General features: G+C 42.5%; 2 protein-coding genes across 3 annotated transcripts in view; one reads left to right on the top strand and one right to left on the bottom strand.

Annotated features, from left to right (window-relative positions):
• Positions 1-4,053: 4,053 nt before the first annotated feature.
• Positions 4,054-25,904, bottom strand: part of LOC128264128 (uncharacterized) — a 39,502-nt gene continuing 17,651 nt past the window's right edge. The window contains exons 3-9 of one of the 2 annotated variants that reach the window (XM_052999481.1): positions 23,672-23,770; positions 23,317-23,452; positions 23,098-23,234; positions 22,245-22,470; positions 21,273-21,468; positions 10,447-10,841; positions 4,054-8,187 (exon numbers count right to left, since the gene is read on the bottom strand). In XM_052999481.1, the coding sequence (XP_052855441.1) occupies positions 7,997-8,187; positions 10,447-10,841; positions 21,273-21,468; positions 22,245-22,470; positions 23,098-23,234; positions 23,317-23,452; positions 23,672-23,770 (1,380 nt within the window). In that variant the 3' untranslated portion in view covers positions 4,054-7,996. Of the gene's footprint in view, positions 8,188-10,446; positions 10,842-21,272; positions 21,469-22,244; positions 22,471-23,093; positions 23,235-23,316; positions 23,453-23,671; positions 23,771-25,904 lie in introns of those variants that run through there. The other variant, XM_052999489.1, reaches the window with a different exon arrangement.
• LOC128264141 (keratin, type I cytoskeletal 10) lies at positions 16,052-17,152 on the top strand. Its single transcript, XM_052999503.1, has 2 exons — positions 16,052-16,162; positions 16,226-17,152. Exons 1-2 carry the CDS (start codon positions 16,148-16,150, stop codon positions 17,045-17,047), a joined length of 837 nt encoding a protein of 278 aa, XP_052855463.1. The 5' UTR covers positions 16,052-16,147; the 3' UTR covers positions 17,048-17,152.

The raw sequence follows: 25,904 nt of genomic DNA, 5'->3' as shown, positions 1-25,904 counted from the left end.
TCCCCGGCATATTCACAGCGCTTTTATCCCAACCGCCATTCGTAATTGGAGTTATTAGAATCGAAATGAAGTGGTTGCACAATGGCCCGGCTCTAGTTCCCGTCCGCTCATTGTGAACGGGCCTAGAATGGGCGTCCTCTAGAGATGGGAAACAGGGAAGAGGTACCAGGTATCAAGAATTATATGAAGTTAATGCTGCAATATTTATCATACCTTACTATGTATACTTAAGAACAATTCTTTTTATCAGCAGAATTCTATTATATTAAGTTAGTTAGGAGACTTACAATGTTATTGCAAATATGGTAATTGCATGTATTTTCATTTGGTTAAGAACCACTTTATTTTGGGACTTAAAATAATTAAAATACTTCAGTAAAAATCTTTTTGAAAGTTCAATAAATTATTATAAATGCAAACACACCGTTTCTGAAAAATCCGTGAACTAATATCCTTTAAGATTAAAAAAAACCTATGTAAGTGTTTATGTAGCTAAAATGCAATATGAATTTGGCCAGTTTTTGGTTTGTTTAAGGCCTAGTGTGCAGGAACTAAGCACCTAACCAGTTTACGGGTACACTCACCTTGACAATACCCATCTCTGGTGGTTATTAAGTGAGCCCTCTGCCAGTTGTGGTTTGTATAAGTGGTAACGTCCTGTTGCAGGTGAAAGCTGCCACCAATTCCAGTGCTGATCTGTGTATTGCCAGCTGACGACACTCATTGAGTATGATTGTGTATCCTTTTTTGAGGGGCGTGAGTAGAAGTGTGTGTGTGAGTGTGTGTGTGTGTGTTCCTTGATGGCTTCCTGCTTCCGTAGAAGGCAAACTCATCATGCGAGATGACAGCACACATGGCCCGAAACCACCGGGCCGGCATGAACTATGCTGAGGATTTGCAACGTTGTTGAGTGGAGTCCTTAAATTTCACTTATACGTAACATAAGCTCGATATAAACGCAACTCAACGGTGCATATATTCATGGCCATCAGGATGTGTGCTCCTCTGTGTGTGTGTGTGTATGAACTTGTTCCCCTACAGGAATCGCACGCTTATCAGCAGTCGAGTGCAAACTGAATCCGTTGCTCTTCTGCTCTCTGTGGTACAGTGGCAAATCGCTAAGGCGTAACGATAGCGACAATATGCCAGGGATGCGGGGGGTCCTGGCAATTTGGGCCACCATAAACGCTGTTAGCTTGTGTGCCATTTGCCGTCTGACTGCGCCCAGACTGCTGCCTGTAATTAAGGTGATATGCAGCAGTCAGCCGACCGAATCGACGACGACGAGGCTGCCAAGTGCGTGTCCTGTGCGTGTGGGCCAACCAACCCACATCTGCCAGCTCACATAGTGCGAGCGCAAAGTCGCCGTGTGTGTTTGTGTGTTAATGAGCAGCCTGCTGAGCGCACAAAATAAATTATTTAAACGACATTCACGGCACTCTCGAGTGTCGCCCGTGCAAAGCCCTCCCTTTGACGCCCAGAGATATCAGCGTTTTTTTCTTTCCACAAAGCTGAAAGGCCCTAGCAGGACGAAGAGGAGGACACCCATCAAAGGACCCACAAAGGGGGAATTATAAAATGCAAACATATATTACATTTGTGTTGGCCCAACGAGCTACACTTTTCATACTACATTTAAAGGGTTTCACTTTTACTTTTAAGCTGTTCAAATTGCTGGTAGCAATAATTGAACCCTCTATACAGAGAATGTAATAACTGTCATTAATAGTGACTATAAAAGTTGTTTGCAACTCGTGTATACGCCCCGTCTAAAGTTGATAAAAACCTAAAAAAAAATTGAAAAATCCTAATAAACAAATTATAAGAGCAAAATAAATAAGCCTCTAGGATCAATAATTTCATACAAGTTATAAGAATGAGTATTTTTCAGAACTAACGTTACCTATTTTGAAGAGTATTTTAACTCATTAATGATAGAGGAATGTCAAGGCTCCGTAGGTTGCGTATACGCCCCGTTGACACCTAAGCAGTGAAGATGCAAAAAAAACCAATGCAGGCTTTTAGGCTTGGTTGCTGTTATTGAAGTGCTTCAAAAGCTCCTTCAACTAACCCTCTCTTGGTCCAGACTAAAGCCACTTTTTGTGAGCAAGGGCTGAGAGGGGAAAGGCAAATACAAATAGCTGTTTTTAGTGAAACATTTGCAAATACAGCGCCACTTTCAATCTCGCCAGCTGACAGCTGCGGTAAGCCAGCAACACAGTGAAACACCAAAACGGCAAACAATGCAACCATAGCTGCTACACACTCACATTTTTACTCGGATATAACTCGGAGCACAAAAGTTTTGGCTCCGCTGGCAGAATCGGGGCATTCGCTTTCGGTCCCACGGGCTAACCAATATTTCTTTTCAATTTCTGGAGGGAAAGTTTCGTTGTACAACTAAATATTTTGACATTTGTCCGCATGCAGGCAGCAACTTTGTTTCGCTAAGCGCAAATTGAAATGTGCTTGAGACAGTTCTGCCGACTCCATTGTTTTTGCACACAGCGCGAGTAACAAAGTTGCTCGCTTTTGTTAATTTGGCAACCGCGCCACTCGCCCATGCAGGTGGCAATGAGCCACTGCCACCGCCACCGCCACCGCCGGTACCCAGAGCCCAAAAACTCGGCTAAAATCCAAGTCAAAGGATGGGCCACACCCAAGTGCATTTGCAGTTGGCAGTTGTACGCCATGTTGTCGCTGTCAAAAAGTTTTACTTCGCCTGTCGCTGCTGCTGCAGCCGTGGTTGTAGCCGTATAGTTTGGATTTGTTGCAAAAAGTGTTTATTGGTGTTTCCCGCGAGCTCTGCAGCCGGGCCACTCTATGAAAATTGAGTTATTTGGTCGGCTTCGGCATTGGCATCGGTATCGACTTCATTCCCTTGGAATGTTGGCAAACTTACAAATAAACAAACAAACAGACGACGCTTCACTGGCTGTCGAAACTTGGCACACATGCTGCGAGTTTGGCTCATTAACCGGGCCACTCTCCGCTGCTCGACTGCGGCATATTAATTAGTCGACTTTTGGGCGCTGCCATGTATAATTAAGCAGCGAACGAGCCTCTTAACAAACCACATCCTGTCTGACTCCTTCACTTGCCACAGCAATGCCTCATTAGCGGCAAAGGCAAAAGCAAAGGCAGGATCAGTGGCAGTAGCTGGGGCAGCCCTTTGCTAATTTAATATTTATACCTTAATCAAGACAGAGAGAAGGAATACCCTTTTGATGGCCGCACAGAAAATCTGTTGATTCGTCGATTGGACAGATTGGTCCGGACTAACGATGGGCCAGGCGTTAATTGCTCATTTCCATGCAATGTTGTCGTTTCCCCCCCCTTCCGAGTGTCCCCTGGCCATCTAGTATCCTGATGTCCTGTCTGTCACACAAATTCGGAATCGATAGCTCGCATCTGTCACCAGACACACACAAACACCCACATTCAGCCCCATCCAGCCACGCCCCCCGTGATGTGTACTGGGGCTTTGATTCGGTAATGAGGCAGCAGGGCTCGCTGCACCTTTGCGGTGTCCTGGGACGGACAAAAACAGGGCAAGACATGATTGGATGGGAAAAAGAAAATACTCGGCCATTGTGTCTCGGACTTGGGCTTGGGCTTTGTTCGTCGGACGAGGTTTAGGGCCGTGATACCCTTGACTCGCTCTCGCCATTAACTCCTCAGTTTATCCCTTCCTTGATTATTGCAGGCCATTTGCACCCGTCCCCCTCTGTGTTCGTTGAGACTTCTGACCTTATGTGTCCTTTGTTTGGGCTCCTTCAATTTCCCTGCACATTTAAAAGGATTAAAAGGATATTCGTCAAACGGAAAGTTACGCAAGTTTGTTTAACGCACTTGTGTGCGCTTCTCGGCCGCAAAATCCTGTCTGCCGACCCCCGAAACTCATCATCCTGTCCCTTACCTTTTTGTATGGCAACCACTTCGTTGTGTTTTTCTACTTTTACCATTTTTTTTTGGTTTGGGTCTTTTGTTTGCACGGCCTGCTTTTAGGGGCGTGTGCTTCTTAACTGGTCCTTAAATGAAACGCTTTTGGCCTTTTGTTTTCAACATTTATTTTTTAGTTTCTTTCTCTTTACCACAAATATTCGTATTTCTGTATGTATATTTAATATGCTGTATATCTCTTTCAGTGTAGTAGATTGGCCAAGCAGTAGGCGCCATAATTTGGGTTGAGTTGTAATCGTAATTTGTTTTTCTTCGTTTGGTAATTTACACTTTTTAAATTTTACACTTATTTCTCTCTGCTGCTCAGCTCCGACAGTGTACATGTTAATAATCGTGGCTTAGTATAATAATAATACACATATTCCACACTTATTTTGCATTTTTGCATTTGACTAGCATAGGCTGCAAATTTTACAATTGTTTCGCACGCTTGGTATGTCTGTATCTATAAATAAATATTTACGTTACGTTTTTCGAGTTCAATTTGTGGGGGTTTCTCCAATATTTAGTTATCAATAATAGCCTCAATAATGCTATTTATCTAGACAATTTCTTAGTCCATAAAACATTTTATACAATACAAATTAGGGAAATTCAAATTAGTCTGAAGTCAATATCAAATATTTTTACACACAAATCCATGTGTTTGTGCAGGCGATTGATTATATTCATGTTCGATAAACAATGGGAACAAAAAGTTAAAGCTTTTTGTGGTGTAAGTGTCTAAAATTAATAAACATGCCGTTTCTCTATAAATATATCTTTTATACACCTTTTACGGGTTTTTCTTATGTTTTGTTGTATACATAATTTCAATATATATCTTGTATAATTTCATGTTTTTGTTCAATACGCAATGATATGTGTGATTGGAAGATTTTGATGTGAGAGAAATGATAAAGTTAGCCGCGCGGCAGATTCCCGGACAAAATAACTTTTTGTCTGGCAATCTGACATCGTAATACTTTCGACCTATCAAAATACAACATTCAAATATAATGTTCGTGTTTTGTGTGCATTTGTATATCATGCGCTCCCATTTTATTATAATGTCAACATACCTCCAACCTGAACTGGAATGCCAGATTGTTAAACACCCAAGACAATACTTATTTTTTTGGTTGGAGAGGCCTTAGCAGACAATTATAATTAAACGGCATAAATATCCATATGCTAAGCATGAAAAATGTTAATTGGCTTCCGACTTGAGAGGCTGGGCTCTCATCTTGAGGATCCGAAAATGTTACAACACTTATGATATGTTTTGCGAATTGCTGCGACACTTAATGTACTATTACTTCATCCATATAAATATCATCCTTTCGCGTTTCACTTGCACTGGACACCTATATAGAGTTTTTACATAGATACACATTTATATGCTTGATAGAGAATGCATGGCTCATAATCAGCGACATGACTGGGATAAAGTGACTCCAAGTCTTTGGCCAATTATGCATATTCATGCAGATATATGCTGCGACAACAGACGACTGAAATGTAGACAACACGCAGTTTGCATATTTATACAGACAAATAGAGAAGAAAAGAGTGGATGATTTCGGGAGAAAACGTCGGATGTGTAGGCGAGTGTAATGCGTTGAGGGGTGTTTGCATTTGTTCATAGATTGGTGGGAAACATTTACTAGTACGAGTGATTTACAAGCCCATAACGAGTTGGGAAATAGCTCCCGGAATGGTTGACTTAAATCAAATTATCCAGAAACGAACGATGGTTGAAATTAGCATACTATAATCATATCATTACTGAAACTTTATAGTCTACGGGTTTGAATTAAAACAGGAATAAATTATTGATTAACCTTAAAGCATTTTCATTTGTTGTGTATAAGTGTTAATATTTTGTCATTTTTTTTCATTTTATTATTTAGTTCTTAGTGTATGCAATCAGTAAATTTGCATGCACACCTATTCGTAATGTATAATTTATAAATGTAATCAATTTTTTCTGTTAATAATAGACAGCGTAGCATAGGAAGACGTCAATACCTGCATAAGACATTTTAGCCATATTTTCATACATAATATGAACTTTGTTTTCAATTATTTATACGTGATGTCACCGTTATCATAATTAAGTATATTTCTTTTATAAAAAATTGTTGTAGTTCGTTTAAGCATTATCCGGTTGGTGTTCTCGTCAGCTTCAGCTCTCGCTGGCCATGAAACTACATGTACTCACAATGAGGACAACCCTTGGAAAATGTTTCAACTGTGGCAAGATTTCGCAATTTGCAGTTGTAATTGTTATTTGTTGTTTGTTGTTTGTTAATTGTTAATGGTTTGTTTTAACTGATTTCGCTTGTTCAAACTGTAGGAGAACATTGCAGGCTTAGTTGTATTACTAAATTTATGTTTGGTTTTGCATTTCGCCGTCGAGTAGAAGTCAAAAATAGAAGCCTAATTACACACACATTACAGACGCTCATTTAATATATATATTTTTTTAGAGAGTATAGACTAGTCCACTAATTGCTTTACATATATTTACTTTGCCGGGTTGTCCGTGGTTGCTATCATCTTGCTTTACATAGTTACATTGTTATGCTACGTGTTTAAAATGGTTTGCTAGCCATAGACACATAAAGCGCGTTTGAAAATAATCCTCCTAAATACTCACAAAATGCATACGTACGTTGTGTTAGGGACTGCGACTAAGCCGCTCCTTAACCGTCTGGAAAAATAAAACGATAGCGAAAACAATTAATGGCAACGGCAAATATTTTCCTAACTACACACTAAAACAATCCATTGCAACGATAACCATTTACACACAACGAACCGAAAATTAAGGGTCCAAATGAAAATAAATAAATAAGCGTCGTAATGTCGAACGGAGTGGGTCCGGGGTAACCCATTACCAGCCCAGACCTCCGGGGATGACCCTTCCCATTTTGGGGGTCACCACGAGCCGCAGATGGCGCCTTTTCGACGCCTTTTCGTTTGGGTTCTGCGTGCTATTTTTGCTCCGCCTTCCTTTGTTTCGTTTTGTTTTGGTTTTCTCAAAATGTTTTCAACACTGATTGTTTCTGTAAGCTTCTTGGTTTAACTGTCTAATTATTTTACATTTAAACGTTTTATTTCCAGGGGTACGTTGGTACGTGTACGGGTTTCGGGGCACGGTACTCGTATTTAGCTTGCTGCTGCTGGCGCTTAAATTCATTTGCCCTAATCTTAGCCTACCCTCAGTTGCCACATCCCTATCCATGACAAGCCCAAGCGCTTCAATACCGTAAAAAATATGTTTCCTTTGAGTGTTTGTTTGTTATTCGTTTTGGTTTGCTACTGCACTAAGATCATGTGTTTTAGGTACTAGCTTCGTAGCGACTGCTTTGAAACGCCTAAAAACAAAGCGGCAATTTGGATATCTACGGGTCTTTCCTAGGCCCAAAACTTCTGACAAGGTCGGTAAAAGGGAAATCACCGCACTGACCTTGGAGAGCGCAAAAAACTGGATTTCTTTGTCTAGAGTTGCAGTCGCCTCTGCCGAAACGTATGTCCAATTAGCTATACAAAATTCTCATTCGCTACAAAAAATGGCTACTGGCCGGACTGAAGGCATTCGCCCAGTTCCCGACCGACTGCAACTTAATTACAAACATTTCTCTTTGGCATTGCGGCCATACAAAAAAAAGAATATCCCCGCCCGCTTCCCTCGGTCATCTGCAGTTATTTACAAGTAAACTATTTAAATTGGCCGACCAAGGCGAGCACAAATGCTAAAAATGTTCTTATAGTCCTTTGAGTTTTTGCCCTTTTCTGGGCTGCACTAATTTACGTGCTCGATCGAGCTCATGCTTGGGAAACAGATTAAAAATGCGGTGTACAATTTACAAAAATTCCAACTTGGTTTTTTTTTCCGATGCTGCTGTTTTTGCTGCAGCCGCTTTTGTCCTTGATGGGATGGCGATGATGTGGTTGTCCTTGGTTTTGCTTTAACTATACCTTCTGTGGGAGTATGTCGGTGGTCTTCTCCTCTCCAGTGCGTCCCGTTTGTCCATCCCGCACCCTTTTAATAGCTGAGGGGCAGCAGGACGAGCAGCAGGAGCTGTGCCAGCGACCACAAGTGCGTCACCACCGAGCCATGAGCCCTCCGCCCGGCGGAAGTCTCGTTGCCATGTCCATTTCCATTACCCAGCGCCGCCATTCCGATGCTCGGCGGAGCCGTCGACGTGGTGGAGACCAAATGACGGTCGACCTCAACTGCAAAAAGCCAAAAAATGTACAGAGCTTTAGAATGTGATTAAAAATGCTAAAATTAGTTGAAAAGGTAAGTATTCTGCCCAGTCTGGTAAACAGTAAAATGAAGAACAATTGCTAAGGTCAAGGGGATCTAATTATCTTATCTCAAAGTGGGGCTCAGCAAATTCTAGCTTAATAAACAAACTAATATATTAGAAATTTTAATAAAGGCAAGCTTTTAATAAAATACCTAAAATTAACGTATGCAAGTTTGCAAAGAATATTTTCAACCTCTAGGTTTTTGTAGTTTACTCAATTAAGTTTGTTTCGTCCAGGAAATCTTATTATCTAATCTAAGAGAGAATCTCATAAATTTTCAGTTAAATGAAAAGCAATATGTACGGGGTATGCATATTTTCGAATCTCTAGATTGCTGTAGGTTATTCAATTACATTTGCTTCGAAATAAAAGGTTCTACATTTTATTAGTTTTGTATATAATGCTTTCCAAACACAATTAGTTATATTTAAAAACGTCTTGACCAGTGTCTAAGATCTTATGTTTATTAATCTATTTATTCTGTACATAAATATCTCACCGCAATCAAAATTAATTGCACAAACAGAATGGCATTGAATCTAGAACAAAATATGAAAGGTCAAGGATAGAGCGAATCATTTTGCAAAGCAAAGTTCGCCTTGTCAAATATATAAATGCCGAGCAGTGATAAGTCCCACAAGTTATCTAGCCAAAAATGGTTTACCGCCGACAACGAGGCACGAAGCCGCAGAAAAGGTCGCCAAGATGATCGGACCAAAAGTGGCATGGTATAGTCTTGAGCGCTGAAAAGTTTTCGCATAAGTAAACTGATGGCAGCCCCTGAGGGCGGCATAAGAAACAATTACAGAATGGAGCATTCTCGGCTGCGAAGTGGCCCAAACAAATGACGCACTTCACGCAACATAAATAACACGCATACGCCCCTTGGTTCAAGTGACAGTTGGCAGCCACTCGGCCGGCAAAGAGGTCGAAAGACAACGGAGCTGCCGCCGGCCAAGGACGATGGGTGAAAGGGGGGTTGAGGGAGCAGGCAGGACGACCAACGACCGTCGTGAGTCATGGGCCTGGTAATGTGTAAATTATTTCGTACAATTCAGAACAATTTACAACGGGGGCTCAACGACTTGGCTGGGACTTTAGTGTTAACAACCGGCTCGTAGGCAAACAAAGCCGACAAATATAAATTAACCTTTGTTTGGCCTGCTCTCCGCTCACTAAGAGGTGGAGTAAATGAAAATTAAAAGTAGACAAAACGGCAAACATACGATTCCCCTTTTTTGTGTACGACACCAGTTCGGCAAACAAGTCCAAGGACAAAATACTTAAGCTGTCAGCTTAGAAAAGGACCGCATTGGTTTTTGTTTAAAATTCCTCCTTGGTTTCGCTTTCTGACAGTAGGGCAAAAAACAATGCCTCGTCGCATTATTATACTAATTTATTTTGTGAAAACTCATCCGTGATTCCATCTTCCATTTCATAATTTTGTGGCGTGGGGGACATTTTTGATGAGCTCAATGGCCGTAATATCAGGCGAGTGTGTGTACCGAAACAAATATTTGCTTTGCATAGCATTACACGACATAAAATAAATATGCACACAAATAAACGAACACAATGTAGTCCGCAGATTAATGCAAATCACGCACCCGTTCCGTGCACTGGCACAAAAAATAAAGGTAACGCAATTCTGAAATCATTGATTATTTAAAAAGATAATTTTCCTTTGCTTAAAAAATATGTTTCAAACGTATTTGGTTAGCAACCAAATTCATTCTTGTATGTATAACATGATTACAAATTTGTTTTAACATTATCAGTCTTGTATCATTATTAGAATTTATTAAATCAGACTCATAAAATGAAGTTTCAGTATATACATTAAGATTGGTTTAATTCTTTAAAAATGTGCTGAGAAGAACAATATATTTTGAGTACAAAAATTCGCGGGCTATATTCGGTAAGAATATACAATCAATCTTTTTTGCATTGCATACTTTTAGAAAACTTTTTAAGTAATTGCGAAAAACCAATTGATATATGTGGTACCGATCTGCTTTAATGAATTTAAATTTTTTTACAAATAAGTTTGTATTAATTAATTTTAAACAAAAAACCATTTAAGTATTAAGAACTCCTTCAACTTCTCAAGAACTATATATTTTGAATAATTATAGCCTACTGAAGTTTGGGCCTTTTTTTTCCACCAACTTTTCCACTCACCTTTCACCGAGTACGTCTTGTAGTCCGCGTACTGCTCGCCCTGGCCCACAGTCGCCGGGATGGTTGACAGACAGGTGATCTCCATGCGACTGCTGCCGCCCACGTGCTCCTCGGTGAGGTCGATGTTCATCTGGCTGATGCTGTACATGCCCTTCTCCTGCTGGGCGGCGGTCACGGCGGCCGCCGCTGCCGCCACTCCGCTCCCGCCGCCGGGATGCGAAAGTGGCCTCTGGTAGCCCGCTGCCAGCTGGTTCATGGGCCCGGCGTTCGACGGGATGCCCAGCTCCTTGTTCATGTTGGGCGCCTGCGGACCGAAGCCACCGCTGTTCAGGGTACTGCGAATGATGCCCAGCGCATTCTCGTTTATGTGGCGACGGTACTTGCGGTTGCTGTTCCTGCAATACAAAAAAAGGGACTCGATTGAGTGTCGGCAGTCTGGGTTTAATGTGCCCGGGCCGGGCAATTTGCACACAAATAAAATCGTAAATATTTGCATTTTATGATTGATGTGCGTGAACGGGAAACGCAAAACCATCGTGGGGAAAAGGGAAAGTGAAAGTGGCAAGAAGGAGAAGCTTCCACATGCAGGGCACGCACATCTGATTCTGATTCCAATACAATGCCAAATGGGTATGGGAGCCGTCTTCATTTTGTCCGCAAAGCCCCTGAGTAATTGATAACCGTACAACCAACTTGGCAAGTCTGAATGGCCCCTGGATTGCGAGATGGCTCATTTGGTTTCCACAAAAAATTTAGAGATTATTGAGAGCATCTGAGTAAGACTTTTCCTGCCCTTCTGCTGATTGGTAAGGCTTTCTAATGGTTTGCCTGCATTAAGGCCTGATTAGTTTGCATTATTCAGCCGTATCGCACATTGTGAGTCTAATTAGCTTTTACGACTTTGCTTCATATTTGATAAGAAGCCTGAACGGCATACAAATGAAGCAAGCTCTGTGGCTTTTCAGCTGGCTTCCACATCCCGTCCCCTGTAATTACTACGGGATTGTTCGTGTGTGGCGAACGACATGTTGCTTTATTACAAATTCAAAATGACAGCGAGATTACCTGAACCAGGAAAACATACACACACACACACCCGGCAAACACTTGAGGCCATAAAGTTTAATGCTGCCAAACCAATTGTCATCTTTGTTAGTTTATGGCCCTCTTTTATGTTTTATAGAAATCTGTGGCAAAATCGAATTTTGCAAATCGAGTGCAAAGCGTTAATTTTCGTCTCATTTAAACAATTATTCAATTTGCATAGCACTCGTCCTTGCTGCCGACTTGCCTGCTTATGCAAATGGCAAAGTAAATGCCGTAGAATGTAAGCAGAATTATATTTAAATAATATTTGGCTAAAAGTGCACTGGCAGCAAGAGTCTGAGTTACAGACGAAGGATACGACTGCCACAGGCACTTGTACAGATAAAGCAAGGTGTCAGCAAAAAGTTCCTTTCTATGGGAGTGTTTGCTTCTCTTTCAATCTTCTCCGTTGTATACGAGTTTATATGTGTTTCGGCATACCCAGGCTTCCTCTCAACTAAAGCACTTGGCACTGGAGGGAAAATGGGCAAATGCCATGCAAATTGTGAAAAGCGCAGGGCGACATCTGGATGCGCTAGCAATACTTCACGGTGGTAAGAGAAATTTGAAGAGTAGATTTCATAGAGGCTCTGCAGTGAATAATATTACATCTTGTTTAATGGTTAGTATATAAAGTAGATAATCCGTTACATTGGTACACTCAAAATGCTTTGGCTCAAAAAAACTATTCACTTTTTTTAGATCAGGGTATGCAGTGCAAACTCTGGCACGTACGTAGGGCAAACAATTGCCAGTAGAAGAGCTCCTCAGGAACTTAAACAATATCGAGTGGCAGTGAGACAACAAGAGCGACTGGCAGGCAACAGCATGGGAATGGGCATGGGTAGTAAGGCAGTAAGCCAGTTATGCCAGCAGAACAAACAAATGCAGGGCCAAACCGGGGGCAAATGCACAACATCCGCATAAGCCTTCGACAGCTCCATATCTGCCGGCCCAACGGGCTGATGACAGCAGCTGCAGCTAGGGCATCATCAACGGAGCTGTTGCTACTGTTACTGCCAAGCTACTTCCACTGCTGCACTTGTCTTAATAAAATTCCCTATGCAGCGCACTTTTCGCAGGAAACGCTGCCACCGGTAGCGAAAACAAGGCGAGGAGCTGGGAAATTGCAGGCAAAACAGCAAAGTAGCAAAACAGCCAGGAACAACAGCATCAGCACCCGGGGCAGGAAGCTCAAGTTCAAAACATAACAAACTTGCCGAGCAATTCAAATCAGACGGAAATGCGGGGCCCGGTGTTCTTGGTCTTCGTCCTGAAATATTGTGTGTGCAAGTTATGAAACTACTGTCTGGCATGACACTTTAAACTCCACTTTACCCTCGAAAGGAACTACGGAATGTCTTAACTCGTCGCTGACATGCGAAACCGCCTTAAGGCTTTCGGCCCGACCCAAGGCGATAATTTGAGAAATGCGCCTAATTAATTGATAAGTCATGTAGTTTCGTTCTGTGTTCTGCTGTGGAATATTTATGTGTCGCCGCGCCGCAAAAACCGCAGCCTAATTTCGTTTGCCAACGCAGGCAAACGAGCTGAAGGCGTTCGACGCCAACGCAACAAAACCTGTTAGCAATTTATGATAGACACAGCGGTCGGGAACAGAATCGAAACTAGTGCTGCCAAGGTCCCAATTTCCCGTCAAATATAGCTTTGCTTCCCACTTTGCTGGTACAGAAAATTAACAATTAATGGAGTTCCCTCTGTATTTCGTAAGCTGATTAAGTACTCATTAACATTTTTTCTTCATTTTAAAGGGAATATAATTCTTCTTTCTGCTGAAAAGCTTTTACAGGATTTAACCAGTTGACATAAAAAATATATAACAAGGTTTTTATCTACTGAATGAGCTGAGATGCGAAGGGCTTAAATTCGAAGGTTTAGGACCAGATCGAGACAAACATTATTTTGTACCATTTATTTACTTGCTAACTCTTTTTTAACATTCCATTTAGCTGAATTTAGTTTCTTGCTCTATTAAATCAGCACTAGGATTTCCAATCCAGACGAGAGCATTCGGCTCGCCATCAACCCACTTAGCTGGAACAAGCAAAGCAACTTAAGTGGGCGCAAGGGCTACGTGCAAAACCATGAATTTCTTATGCCGCCATAAGGAGGTCTTGAAATCGGAAACCGGAACTGGGGTAAACCGCAAGTTGGCAACAACGGGCAAACAACTACAACGAAAAATGGCAAAGAAAGCAAAAAGATTACCAGCAAAACTTTCGGCTGGGCTAACTTTGCAATGCCTGAGCTCTTGGCCGAAATCAAATCCCAGCCCCCGGTGCAAAAACCCAACCAGTCGAACTCCCCCGCTTCGAAGTGAAAATTACATGGCGCAACGCATGCAAATTTTGTTGCCAAGTAATTGCCCAGGGTCGGCTAATTTGTATTAAATATTCAGGGGTGTAAAGTGTTTCGTCATCGGCAGCGATGCCAAGTTGATGTCGACCTAACAAGTGTCTAACTTACGGCTCAAATGCGCGCGCGCACAAAAGTGGGCAGTGAAGACCAGTTTAAAACTTGGTTCGCCAACAACTGTGTACTGTGGGAATTTTTAATAACCATAAATTCAACATAATGAGACAAAACTTTTTTTTATATAAAAAAATCCATTAGAATTTAAACAAATTAAATTGACAGCGCCTGGAACTTCTTATTCGTATTCAGTTCATATAGAAAACTTTTATACAATCTCATAAAATATGAATAAAAATTGATCCAAACTAAAATAATGGAAGGACCAATGAATTAAAATGTCAATATATTTAATCAAATAAAATTAATTTAAAAATATTTAAGTTATTATGATAAAATTAAACAAATTTAGTTTTTTAATTATAATTTACAGAAATATTTTTGATTTTGTTCCAGAGAGTCTTTACTTTCTCGCAGTGTAGGCCGGCAGGAAATTCCAGTGGCAGGAACCTTAGAAACCTTGCTCCATTACCACGAACACAACTGACAACGGCATCTGTTACGCGTGTGAAATTATAACTGACAGCAGCGCTTCTTTTGTCGTCGTTGACTCGTCCTGGCATGCGGTTCATTGAATAATTTATGCACAATAAAGTGCCACCACCTCCACCGCCCACTCCAGAAAGTCGGAACAAAAATAGGGCCAAAATGCCAGAGGGAGACATGGCAGACAGCGAACGAGTTGTTTGGCATTGCTATGCAAATGCATTCGCGTGCTGCGAAAACTTTATTAAGTGCCCCTGAAACTGTTTATATTAATTGCATGCGTGTTCTCTTGCCAACGGCATTTCCACCTGGGCTGGCCAACTAATTAGAGGTCAAATCAAACGGAAAATTGTTCATTACGAGATCAGTCTATGGCCATCATTCAACATTTAACCCACTCAATTAGGAAAAACAATTTGATAATTTAGTTTAAATCAAATTATTACAAAGTAGTTGCAAAGCCAGTGGCTGCCACACATGTTGCACGCGACTGGGGGTGGAATTTGCCCTCGGCAAACCGCTCGTAATTGGCTTAATTGGGCATTTATCGTCAATCACGGAGTTGCATGTTCATGTTTGGCTTGAAAAATGCATATTTCCGTAATTAACTTGATTGCGTTTCGATGGCAAAGGCCGCAGGTCTCAAACATCCGGACATCCAGACATCGGGGCTAAGTTCATTACCGGCAGAACAGTTTGACAGACATTGACGGCTAGCCGGAAAGTATGCATCCAAGTCGTGCGGTTTGGCGTTCAATTGGGCAATCAATGAATGAATGTATCAGGCATATCCAATTCCACAATGAATGCTATCATAATGCCTAATAATATGCAAATTGAAACACCAAAACAAGAAAAAAAACAATAAAACGAAACCCTAAACCACAGAAATGCCACAAACGACATGGGGTTAATTTGCATAAATACGTTTTTTGTGTGCTGACCATTTGTTGCTGTTGTTGGCCAGCGTATTTACGAAATCGTAGTTATGACCATAAATCAGATACGGTGGACAGTCAGTGGACAGAGTCGCTGTACGATTAGTGATTGATTTGTGATCTTTCATAGCCAGTCTCCACTGCCGGTGTGATATATGGATGGCATTAATTAATTTTGAATTTGGCCAATTGTTTCCAGAATTTTGTGGATAATATAACTGATTTGTTTAGCTTTCTTCCTTTTTCGCGGCTACACAGCCATTTATTAAATACAACCAGCTATGCAAATCGCAATGGCATTGCTCCACTTAAGTGCCCATAATTTTTGGTTTGGCCTACCAACGTCCAGTTCCGTGGTGGTTTGTTTTTGCATTTCGTTGCCGAACGAAATTGGCAAACCGTTTTGAATTTATGCAAACTAATGCTGGCGGATACAGTTCCAGGGTTTTGCGTCACCTGCAACGGGTATTGGTATTGGTTTTCGTATTGGTACTGCTATTGGATCAGTTTCAATGGCATGGGCTACACCCGCTGGGTTCCAGCTCGGAAATCTGCATCTTATATTGAACTTGCCCTGGGCCTGCCTATAAAAACGCCCCTCTGCCAGATGGGCTGCAGCATTAACAGCTTACACCTCCCGGCGTGCCCAACTAGTTAACAGACTCAAGCGAAAATTGGTTTGGAGAGCAGCCATCAATATGCGTGGATTTATTGTAAGTTTAAGTGGTGCTTTTGATTTTGAATGTTTGTATTAATGTTGGTCTCTCATTTATCAGATTTTAGCTGTCTTGGCAGTGGCTCAGGCTGATGTGGGTGGCTACAACTATGGCGCAGGTATTGGTGGCTCTGTCTCAGGAGGTTCCATCTCTGGAGGATCCATTTCTGGAGGTTCCCTCTCGGGTGGTTCTATTTCTGGAGGCTCCATCTCCGGTGGTTCTCTCTCTGGTGGATCTTTTGGTTCCTCTCAGACTTTCGGAAATAACTATGCCCCTGTGAACACCGAGTTCAACAAGGAGTTCTTCACCTACTCCGCCCCAGAAGCTGATTTTGAGGACAACCGAAACATTGGCGACCTGGCCGCCTCGCTCAAGAAGAATTTGCGAGTGGTTTTCATTCGGGCGCCGGAGAATAAGGGTCTGGAGAACGCTGCTCTGGCTCTGGCCAAACAGTCTGCCGAGCAGCAGACCGCCATCTATGTCCTGACCAAGCAGGGCGATCTCTCCAGTCTGGCTAACCAGCTGCAGAACCTGAACCATGTGAGCGCCAGCAAGCCGGAGGTGCACTTCGTTAAGTATCGCACCCAGGAGGATGCCCTCAATGCGCAGCGCACCATTCAGCAGGAGTATGAGCGCCTGGGTGGCTCCTCCACCTCCCACAATGGAGGCGTCGCACCTGTCCTGGACTTTGCCACCAAAATTCAGCAGCAACATCAGCAACTGCAGCAACAGCAGCAGCAGCAGCAGGTCCAGCTGATTGATGAGCGTCGGGCCACCACTGGCAGCGTGTCCGCCGAATTAGAGGCTCCTTCTGCTGGATATATCCCACCCGCAGCCGCAGCTCCTAGTTCTACTTACTTGCCCGTAAATAAGGTCAAGTAGAGGGCCAAATCTTAAGTAACAAATTAGCCAAATGGTGTTGCACATGTGTGCTCTCTTTAACCAACTACTCTTTAAAATAAAAAGTTAATTTAATGAATACCTGAACCCGATTATTGCTGCCGAGATTAATGGAAGGCGTCATTTCAGCGCCTTGTAGCCATTATCGGCCAGCACTTAGCCAGTAGACCTGGCCTGCAATTAAAAATAAAAGCGCAATGGCATGGGACGGGCTTAAAAGTTGCCGTAAATTTAAGTGAGCGGCTGCCCTCTGACCCCGGATTCGTTTGGCGGGTTATGGCACGTCAACCGGCGAACCGACGACCACATTTGACCCGCCCTAAAGGATTACCGCCACTCACGCGATCAGGGCCAACAGGGTAGAGCTAATTACAGCCACAGAGGCAATTTCTGGCGCTTCAAGTTGCCAGTCGCCGCGACATTTAATGGCCGCCCTTTTGAGGGTCAAGTCGGTAGCAATTTCGGTCCTGCACAAGAAACCCACACTGAGAATTACATGAAAATTACTAGCTGCATTTAGGGGCGCGCTTTTTTTTTTGACCGAGTCGAGAATTTCAGCAAGCAACACCCGAAAGTGCTTTGTTTTCTGCTTTACACAAGTCCAAAGAGTGTCCATTCGAGCATTCTCACCCACATACCTCAGTATAATTTAATAATTTAGTTTTAATAGCAATTCCATTTGCAACCAAGTGCCAAGATCCAGGGAGACCCCTTAAAACTGGCAAGAAGCTCTTCTTAAAGAGGTGTTTCTAGTGGTCGCTTTAAACCGACGCTTGCTAGCGTTTTGGATTGCTTTTCGGATATATCGTGTGTGTTAGTGTTTTGTGCTTTTTTCTGGCGGGGGGCTGCTGGCAAAAAGGGCAAGTAAACTGCCGGAATAAAAGCCAGGTTGAAGCTAGACGCAGACAGGGACCTTCAGACCTGCCCAACATTTAGTTTCAGCTCTTTTCATGGCGTGGGCCTGCCACAAAAGGCCCTACGTGTTGCACAAACATAAATTGTGCAGCAACGTGTAAACTACTTTTTGACTGCATAACGCGCACCATTCCCATTGCTGTTCTCATGTCCTTGCTGGCCCATTGTGAGCCATCTTTCTCATGAACACCGCACAACCCAATTTTGTACCCTTGACGAGGGTAAATAAACTTTGGTTATTTTTTTTTAACAAATCAAAACCCCAAGTCATTTTAATTTAGCTATAATAAACTCTGTTTGTGAATTTAGCTAATTAATAATTAATATTTTTTTTTAATTATTAAATTTTGCTAGGTCTGTAAGGGAATTTGCAGTTCGACTTGTTGAAGTATAATTCCCTGCTTTGTTGGCCATTCCCTAGACAAGTGTTCATTCAGAGCTACGTGTTATGGCCTTTACATCCGTGCAACGTCTGCCTTCGAAGCTCGTTGGCTGCCATTCCGCTTTTGTTCTTTTCATGTTGCAATCTTAAAGGGTTTTCCAGCTGTGCTTCAGGGGAAACAAAGAAACAAAAAGGGGTAGAGGAAAACAGTACGGGAGTAAGGCATTATGAAAGCTTTCTGGTGTTCCGGCATTTGAGTAGCACTTGTCGGTCTGTCAGCATCGTAGTCACTTATCACGTTAAGCGGTTAATTACTTAGCATGGCTGAAGTCACACAGCCATGACTACTGACACACATTAAAGTGACCCGTACTCAATATTTTATGTGGGCCATAAATCTTGCAAGGTCGCTGGGTTCACTGGGTTCAGGCGGAGGGCAGTGGGCGGTGACATTAGCATTGCATTTGCATAAAATAACATGAATATTTTCGCCACAGCCCCGCATACCATACACCCACATACAAACACGTGCGACCCATGATGCACAAACTTAATAAACAGCGCAGTTTGTTCCACGCCTGGCCAGCCAAGCAACCCACACAAACATAAACAGAAGGATACACCCACCCACACACAAACACCCACACACTGAGTGAGCCCAAGGAATTTATGCACATTGGCATGCACATAAACGCTGTCTGTTACTGGTTATTGTTGCACCACTCGGCCTTGTCCTGCCATTATTTTCGCTGCTGTTGCATGTGCACTTTTTAGCCATCCCTCCTTTCATTTACCCTGTTTTACGGCAGGCGGCTGCATAAATATGCAACGCTTATCACATGGTCTTATGGCAGAAGGGCTTCACAGTTTACGTAATGGTCGGGGCTGAAATCACGCCTACACAAGCCCATAACTGAACCCATCTACAGGTGTCTGCAGCAGGTGCCAGATGGAGAAAAGTTAAGCCAAGCAGTGAAGGTGCAAAAAAGTTGTACAACTTAATATAATTCACGGCCTTATCTGGTTACAATGGGGTCGAAATGGTTATTTTCAGGGAGGTGAATGCATTTTAATTGATGAAAATTATAAAAATTATATTATAAATATTTATACAGTAGGTAAATATTCTGTGGTACTTTCGGTTTTCACCATTAACATTTAATTGTACAATTTCAGAAACCATAAAAATTGATTTTCCAGAGCTTAGTTAAACAAAGTATAACAATTATGACAATATTAACCAATTTTATGGCTATAGTTATATTTATAGGTATATAGAATAGGTATAACATTCTGTGGTACTTTCGGCTTCTATCATTACCATTTAAAGCCAAAACAATTAATTGCATAATTTAAAAAACCAAAAAAATGGTTTCCTAGATCCTAGTAAAATAAACGAAATAAGACTTTAAAGCCTTGGAATCTCTGGAATAGCACTTCCTCAATCCTTTTTTCCCCACCAAGATTTAGGCTTATGTTAAGCAATAGCGCCTGGTGCGCTTTGAATATAAATTATTTCATATTTCCATTGGGCTCTCAGCGAAATTACATCCCCGCCAGTCCCTTCCTCACCGGCTCACACCCTCTTTAAAACTACCTGCTACTTACGGCACTCTGAAATGGGGGAAATTATTTATAAATAGTTTTGTGCCCTGTTCTTGCATTCGGTCTGGCTTCTTTCCTGCGGCAAATGCAATTAGCCTTCTCTGATTACCAGGCGAGGAAATGGCACGAGTGTAAATTATGGTTTTTACTTTATGGTAAATTAACCAAGTGGGTTTATTTCCCACACACATGCGCGTCACGAACTTTTTTGACGGAGCCATAAGCTCCGGATTCTACGGAGGCTGATTTCGAAACTTTTCGGCTTATGTAAATTAAAAAGCTAAGTGGCAAGTAACTGCCTTTAAATGGAAAATTCAGTTGCCAATTACCATGGTCCTTCACATTTTAGCAGGACCATTTTATTTTTTTTTAGCCCATTCGTCCGTAATCTGTCAACCCAGTTGGCCAGTCGATTTGAAGGTGTTGGGCTGTCCGGCTGTCATTCCATGAACATGGCACATCAGCTTACTGGCAGCACCATTTCTTTTTCAAGTTGCCCCAACTGCCAACTGAAAACCTCGAACATCCCCTTCCAAGACGTGCCACGTGGCGTATGTGCAATGCCGACTTCAAAGAGCAGCCACTTCGTGGAAGCGGAAAGCGAATCGTGGCTTTCATTAAGCTGACACCTCACCCACGCCCACCCCCAGCTACTGCCCCCCAACATGATTCCTATACAGTACACTATACCACGTCCTTACACTCCTACAAAGTTGGGGGCCAAAAGTTCTTATATTGGAAAAGTTTCACAGCTTGATTTTTAATATCACAGGTGAACGTAAATAATTTATTGCATTCATTTACGTTTCACATCCAATCGCGCCACGTAAAGATTTCGAAAGCCCAGCAAGTTAAGGGGCGTTTTCTGTGGTAAACGGGCCAGCCTGCCATCCAGACGGAGCCAGAGTTGGGCCACAAAATTTATTTATGCGTTATACAACAAAGGGCAAAGACGCCGGGCAACAAACTCTAACAATGTGCCAACAGCCGTTGGCTTTAGCCGGGGCGAAATCCTTTTAGACCATAGATAAGGAAACTTTAATAAACACGCCACACACGCAACCTGGGAAATTGATAAGAATATGAAAAGTTTGTGGCGGTGGCGATGGCGATGGCGTTGGCAAAAGTTTTCATGCCCCGGTACATGAGAACCTTTGGGCACATCTAAGCCGGTGGCTGAAAGTTGCAGCTTTTTTTTAATTTGTATAGCCCATAAATACAGTTCAGGGTCCGGATAATGGCCGAGGTCAGGTGGCTTGATTAATGTCCTTGCGTTTTGCTATCGACTCCCTCTCACAGACTCACCTGTGCTTCTTCATCTCCATCTGCTGTTGCTTCTTCTGCTCCAGCTTCTTCTTGTTGCTGTCGTAGTTGCGCTGGTGCACCTCGTGGAACTCGCCCACGTCATGGTAGTTGGCCAGCGAGCCAAACGGATTGTTGTACAGGCTGCCATGGTGGCCATGGCCCTCGTGGTGGTGCGACAGAAAGTGCGGGAACTCATCTGCAATGCCGTAGCAAAGAGAAATTGGAGCACAGGTCAGCAATCAAACTAATTAAGGTAAGCGCTGTATTGACAGTCCCCCGTTTGGAACGCAAACAGTTCAGAAAAGTGTCACATTAGCCAATGGTGCTTCACAGCTTGTTGTGTTGTCAATTGCAGATACACGAAAAAAAATATAATTTAGCATACAAAAATAAAAAAAAATATAATTTGGGTTTTTAGGTACAGAAATCCCTAGGTTTTTATTACTACTTGTAAAGGTGTCTAAGAGTTTGCAATACAATAAAATAAAAGTAAGTAATAAGTAATAGTTTTAAGTCTATGCCTGTTTAAATAGGTTTGTATCTCTCATTCAATGTGACTAGCGCTACCAAAATAAGTGTAAACTTGCTGCGCTGGGATATTAATTATAATAAAATTATAAAATTGAAATCCAATAGATTCATTAATATCAAATATTTGCTTAAGATTTTGTTGTCTTTAACATGGTTTCATTTTGTTATTTTACGGAAAAAAAGGCTCATAATCTGACCAATTTAAGCTGAAAGCATTGTGGTTAAACGTTCTATAAATATCAAATAATTGTTAAATATATTTGTTTTGTTTTTTTATTTTACTGAAAACCGTGTTTTATTTTCAAACGATATATATATATATATTTCCAGCTTCTTAACAATTTAGTTACTTGACAAAACGCAAAGTATAATTCTGACGTAGGTCTGTCCGATTTTTCTCTGTTTTCATCGCTTTTTCCTCTGCGGACAATGGCTACTCACCCGCTCGTGCTCCTGCCGGCCAGCGTAGGCTTTTGTCGTAGCGGTCCATGAATTGGCCAACGGGGATGTGGTACTGCTGATGGTACTGATTGAAGTACTGCTGCTGGAAGTATTGCTGCTGCAGCTGCTGCTGACTCAGCTGCGTCTGCTGTTGCTGCTGCGTGCGGCGCTGGTTCTTGCCATTGAACATGAAAACGTGGTGGGTGCGCACGTACTTGTCCTCCACCTGTCGATACACAAAGGAGCCCGAAAGGCGGGGTATGAGTCCACGGGTCAACACATGGCGAGGGGGAAGCAACTACAATGAGCTGCGCACAAAAGTCACTTCAATGTGAAATCCCATTCCAGCTACACTTGTGGACCCAAGCATCCGGCTTAAATTAAATATGGATCAGGACCCAACGGGTCAGTTCCACATCCACATGCACAGCCACATCTGTGTGCTGCAGTTGTTGCTCCCGGCGCGTTTTATGAATAAATTTCATTTTAGAGTTGCCCAGGCAGTCATAATGAATTTATTTAAATTTCATTTCCTCTCGCCGCCGACAGCAGCAGCTGGCCGAAGGCTTTTGCAATTAAAACGAAAGCTGTCCCGACCGCCCCCATGTAGGCCATAATTATAAAATGGCTTAAACTGATGTTAATCTTAATGCACTGTCCACGATCCAGTGGCCTTTGCCCATCCCCAGGCAGTCGTTTCGAGTGCTATATCCTGCTGATTAACCTGCTACTGCTTGGTGGCACTTTTCGCACATAGACAGTTTGTAAATGATCCATTGCGATTCGGCTCCGATTGCGGGCAATTGCGCAATCAAATTGCGAATTGGCCGCTTCGAATATCACGCATACGCACCTTTTTACCGTTGATTAGCCACGTGACGTGCGGGGCGGGGCGTCCGCGGGTGGTGTTGCACAGGGCGAAAAGTTTCTCGCCCACCGCGAAGGGCGTTCGCTTTCGAAACTTAATGGTGGGTGGACCCGGCTGTGGCACTGAATGGATAGGATATACAAATGTTATACCATAATTAAAAGGGGGCACATTTTTGTAGCTCTTTGCCAAATTGTTACGCACAGAACACGCTCATGAGCACATCGGCACTGGCCTTGGTGAAAATGGGGGTGTCCGTGGAGACCTCACAGTAGAACTGGCCGGAGAGATCAAACTGGACATCCTTCAGCGTCACCTGCTGCTCGTTGGAATGGTCCCACTGTTAATTAGAGGGGCCGCAATAACAAAATGACGAATTAAAGTGGCAACACTGAAAGCTCATTAGCAAATCAAATGGTGCGAAGGACATGCAAGTCCACAAATTAGCAGCAATTTACTGGACTACTCTCAGATGCCTCTCACGAGGACGAATACCGCATTGTGCACTGACAGCGGTAATGATGATTGATTAAATAAGTGGCCCAAACCCAGTACTTACGTCGATTTCGGCCCCTTCGATGGTGGAGTTGCGGAATGGCGGATTCCTGCCGTTTATGAATTCGAAAAACTTGCCCTTGTCAACCTTTAGCCATGTCACCTGCAAAAAACAATAAGCATTTACCGATATTAAAAGAAAGCCATGATTGCCCAGGACCCCCAATCAGATTCAGCTTCAGTTGCGGATTCAGGTTCAGCTTCAGATTCGGGGAACTGATGTTTCTGACAGTGATTGAACGTGTCAGGTTTGATGGTCGTCCTTGGCCCCGGATTACTTAATAAATGGCTTAAATTGCGTTGCGCAATTCGAGTGCGTTACGCAATCCAACAATATCGCCCCAATTCCCTGCTAGCGACAGAGCAATTTAAGTTGGCAACAAGTTGGTCTAACTGAATGATGCTGCGCTGAGCCGTTGTTAGCGCGTTAAACTGTAAACTATAAATAATAAAACGTTTTTATTGGAATGGCAGTGCCAGAATTGCGAAGGGAGTGCTGGCGCATGTCGCCCCCGCAATTAAAACCAAAATCTACAAGCGCAACTTGCAGTGGGACACAAAAAGTTGTTTCCGTTTTTTCGTGGGTCGAGGCCGCGCGGATTACGACAACGACAACGAAAGCGACAAATATGAATAATGAAAATGGAAATTAATTTTCATGCACAAGTTTTCCACATTCAACTTAAAACTAGCTGGGGAGCCGGAGGGCGGCTGACAACGTTTTTCTGCCCGGATGTGCGGCTCTTGTCCACCATTTTTAATTACACCCGGCATTTATTTATTATGCATATTTTTTAACGCCCCTGCGTTTCTGTTCCTATTTTAATCATATTTCAGCGGTGGTATTTGAGTGCCGGATTAAAGTCGAAAAGTAATTTATTTTTATCAAAGCTCGTAACTACTTACTTTAAAAAGAGAATCATAAAAAATTACCAAAAGAAATTATACAATTTTGTTGTAAATACTTTTTTCATTTTGTTTGCTTATAATAATGTCTGGTCGATTTTTCTTGCAATCAGGAAACGAATTTGTTAAGCTTTTAAAATCGTTTACATATAAGAAAAAGAGCAAAGGTCACCAAAGAAGTGTTTTGAACAGGATTGGAGTTTGTTTAATTGAGTTTTTTATGGTTTTTGTTTCAAGCACTATCAAATAAAATGATTTCAAAGTAAATAAAGAAATGCACACAAAATTTTATGGCTTTTTTTTGCCACTAACTGCTTTATAAAATAAAATAAAAAAGCTCAGCACTGTTGACCATTGCAGCCTGATGAACTGGAGCATATCGAGTCAGGTGACCACATGTCTGTTGATAGCCAGGTTGACACGCTAGTGGCGAATTGCATTGATTGCACACAACTTAATAATATTAATGTGCTTATTGAATGTGTCTGCGGCAGGCGAGGCGTATGCGTAATTTGTGCCGCAAATGCTGCCATTACTCAAGCCAGCTGCGTGGCCCGTGTGTGCTGAGCACTGTGCGGGTCAATCAATAAAATCTATAATGAGAGGGCAAACATACGCTCGGAACTCGAACTCAAACACAAACACCAGCACAAAAACAAACTCTGCGGTGGCCGTGGCCTGTGGGATCTCGAATGACCGGCCATTAGCGCACTCTAGGACCGCCAGACACGCATCCAGTTTTATCAACCACTTGTGGTCGTTTCAAACATTCACTCTCGACTTGACATGCAACTCCCTATCGCCGCAATATTGCCAATGGATCTGAAAGTAATGAAAAACAAAGGACCTCCATCGACCCTCCCGTTGCCAATATTTACCTACTCGCTTAGTCAGCGACATATGTTTGCTTTGGCGTGTCTGCCTGCGCCTCCTGACATTATTTCTTTGACTTTCGGGTTTTTGTTTATATTTGGGCTTATTAGCCCGCATATATAGGACCTGCCTGCCTGCCTGGCTGCCCCTCTCCCAATCCACTGTGTCGTCAAATAATACACAAGGGCTCAAAAGTGGTAAATCAAAAACCCATTAATGGCGGGCCCAATTGCCAGGCATCCAACTCAGTCCGTAATTAGTTTATTTAATTTGAATGTGTACGAGTATAATTTTTTGGCGAAAAAAACTGATGTCCTACATGTGTTAAGGGGCACGGGCCGACATGATCCCGTCAATGTACGCATTTGCGTTTTAATTGCCTTTTTAGTGCCACTTCCACACAATTTGCCACGCTTCGTGCAACAATTCGAATGGCGGCGAGCCGAGCGCACTCGCTT

This window comes from Drosophila gunungcola, chromosome 3R (assembly GCF_025200985.1).
Source record: "Drosophila gunungcola strain Sukarami chromosome 3R, Dgunungcola_SK_2, whole genome shotgun sequence".
NCBI classification, from domain to species: Eukaryota; Metazoa; Arthropoda; class Insecta; order Diptera; family Drosophilidae; genus Drosophila; species Drosophila gunungcola.
Note: the sequence above shows the minus strand (reverse complement) of the source record. Positions and strands in the feature narration are given on the sequence as shown.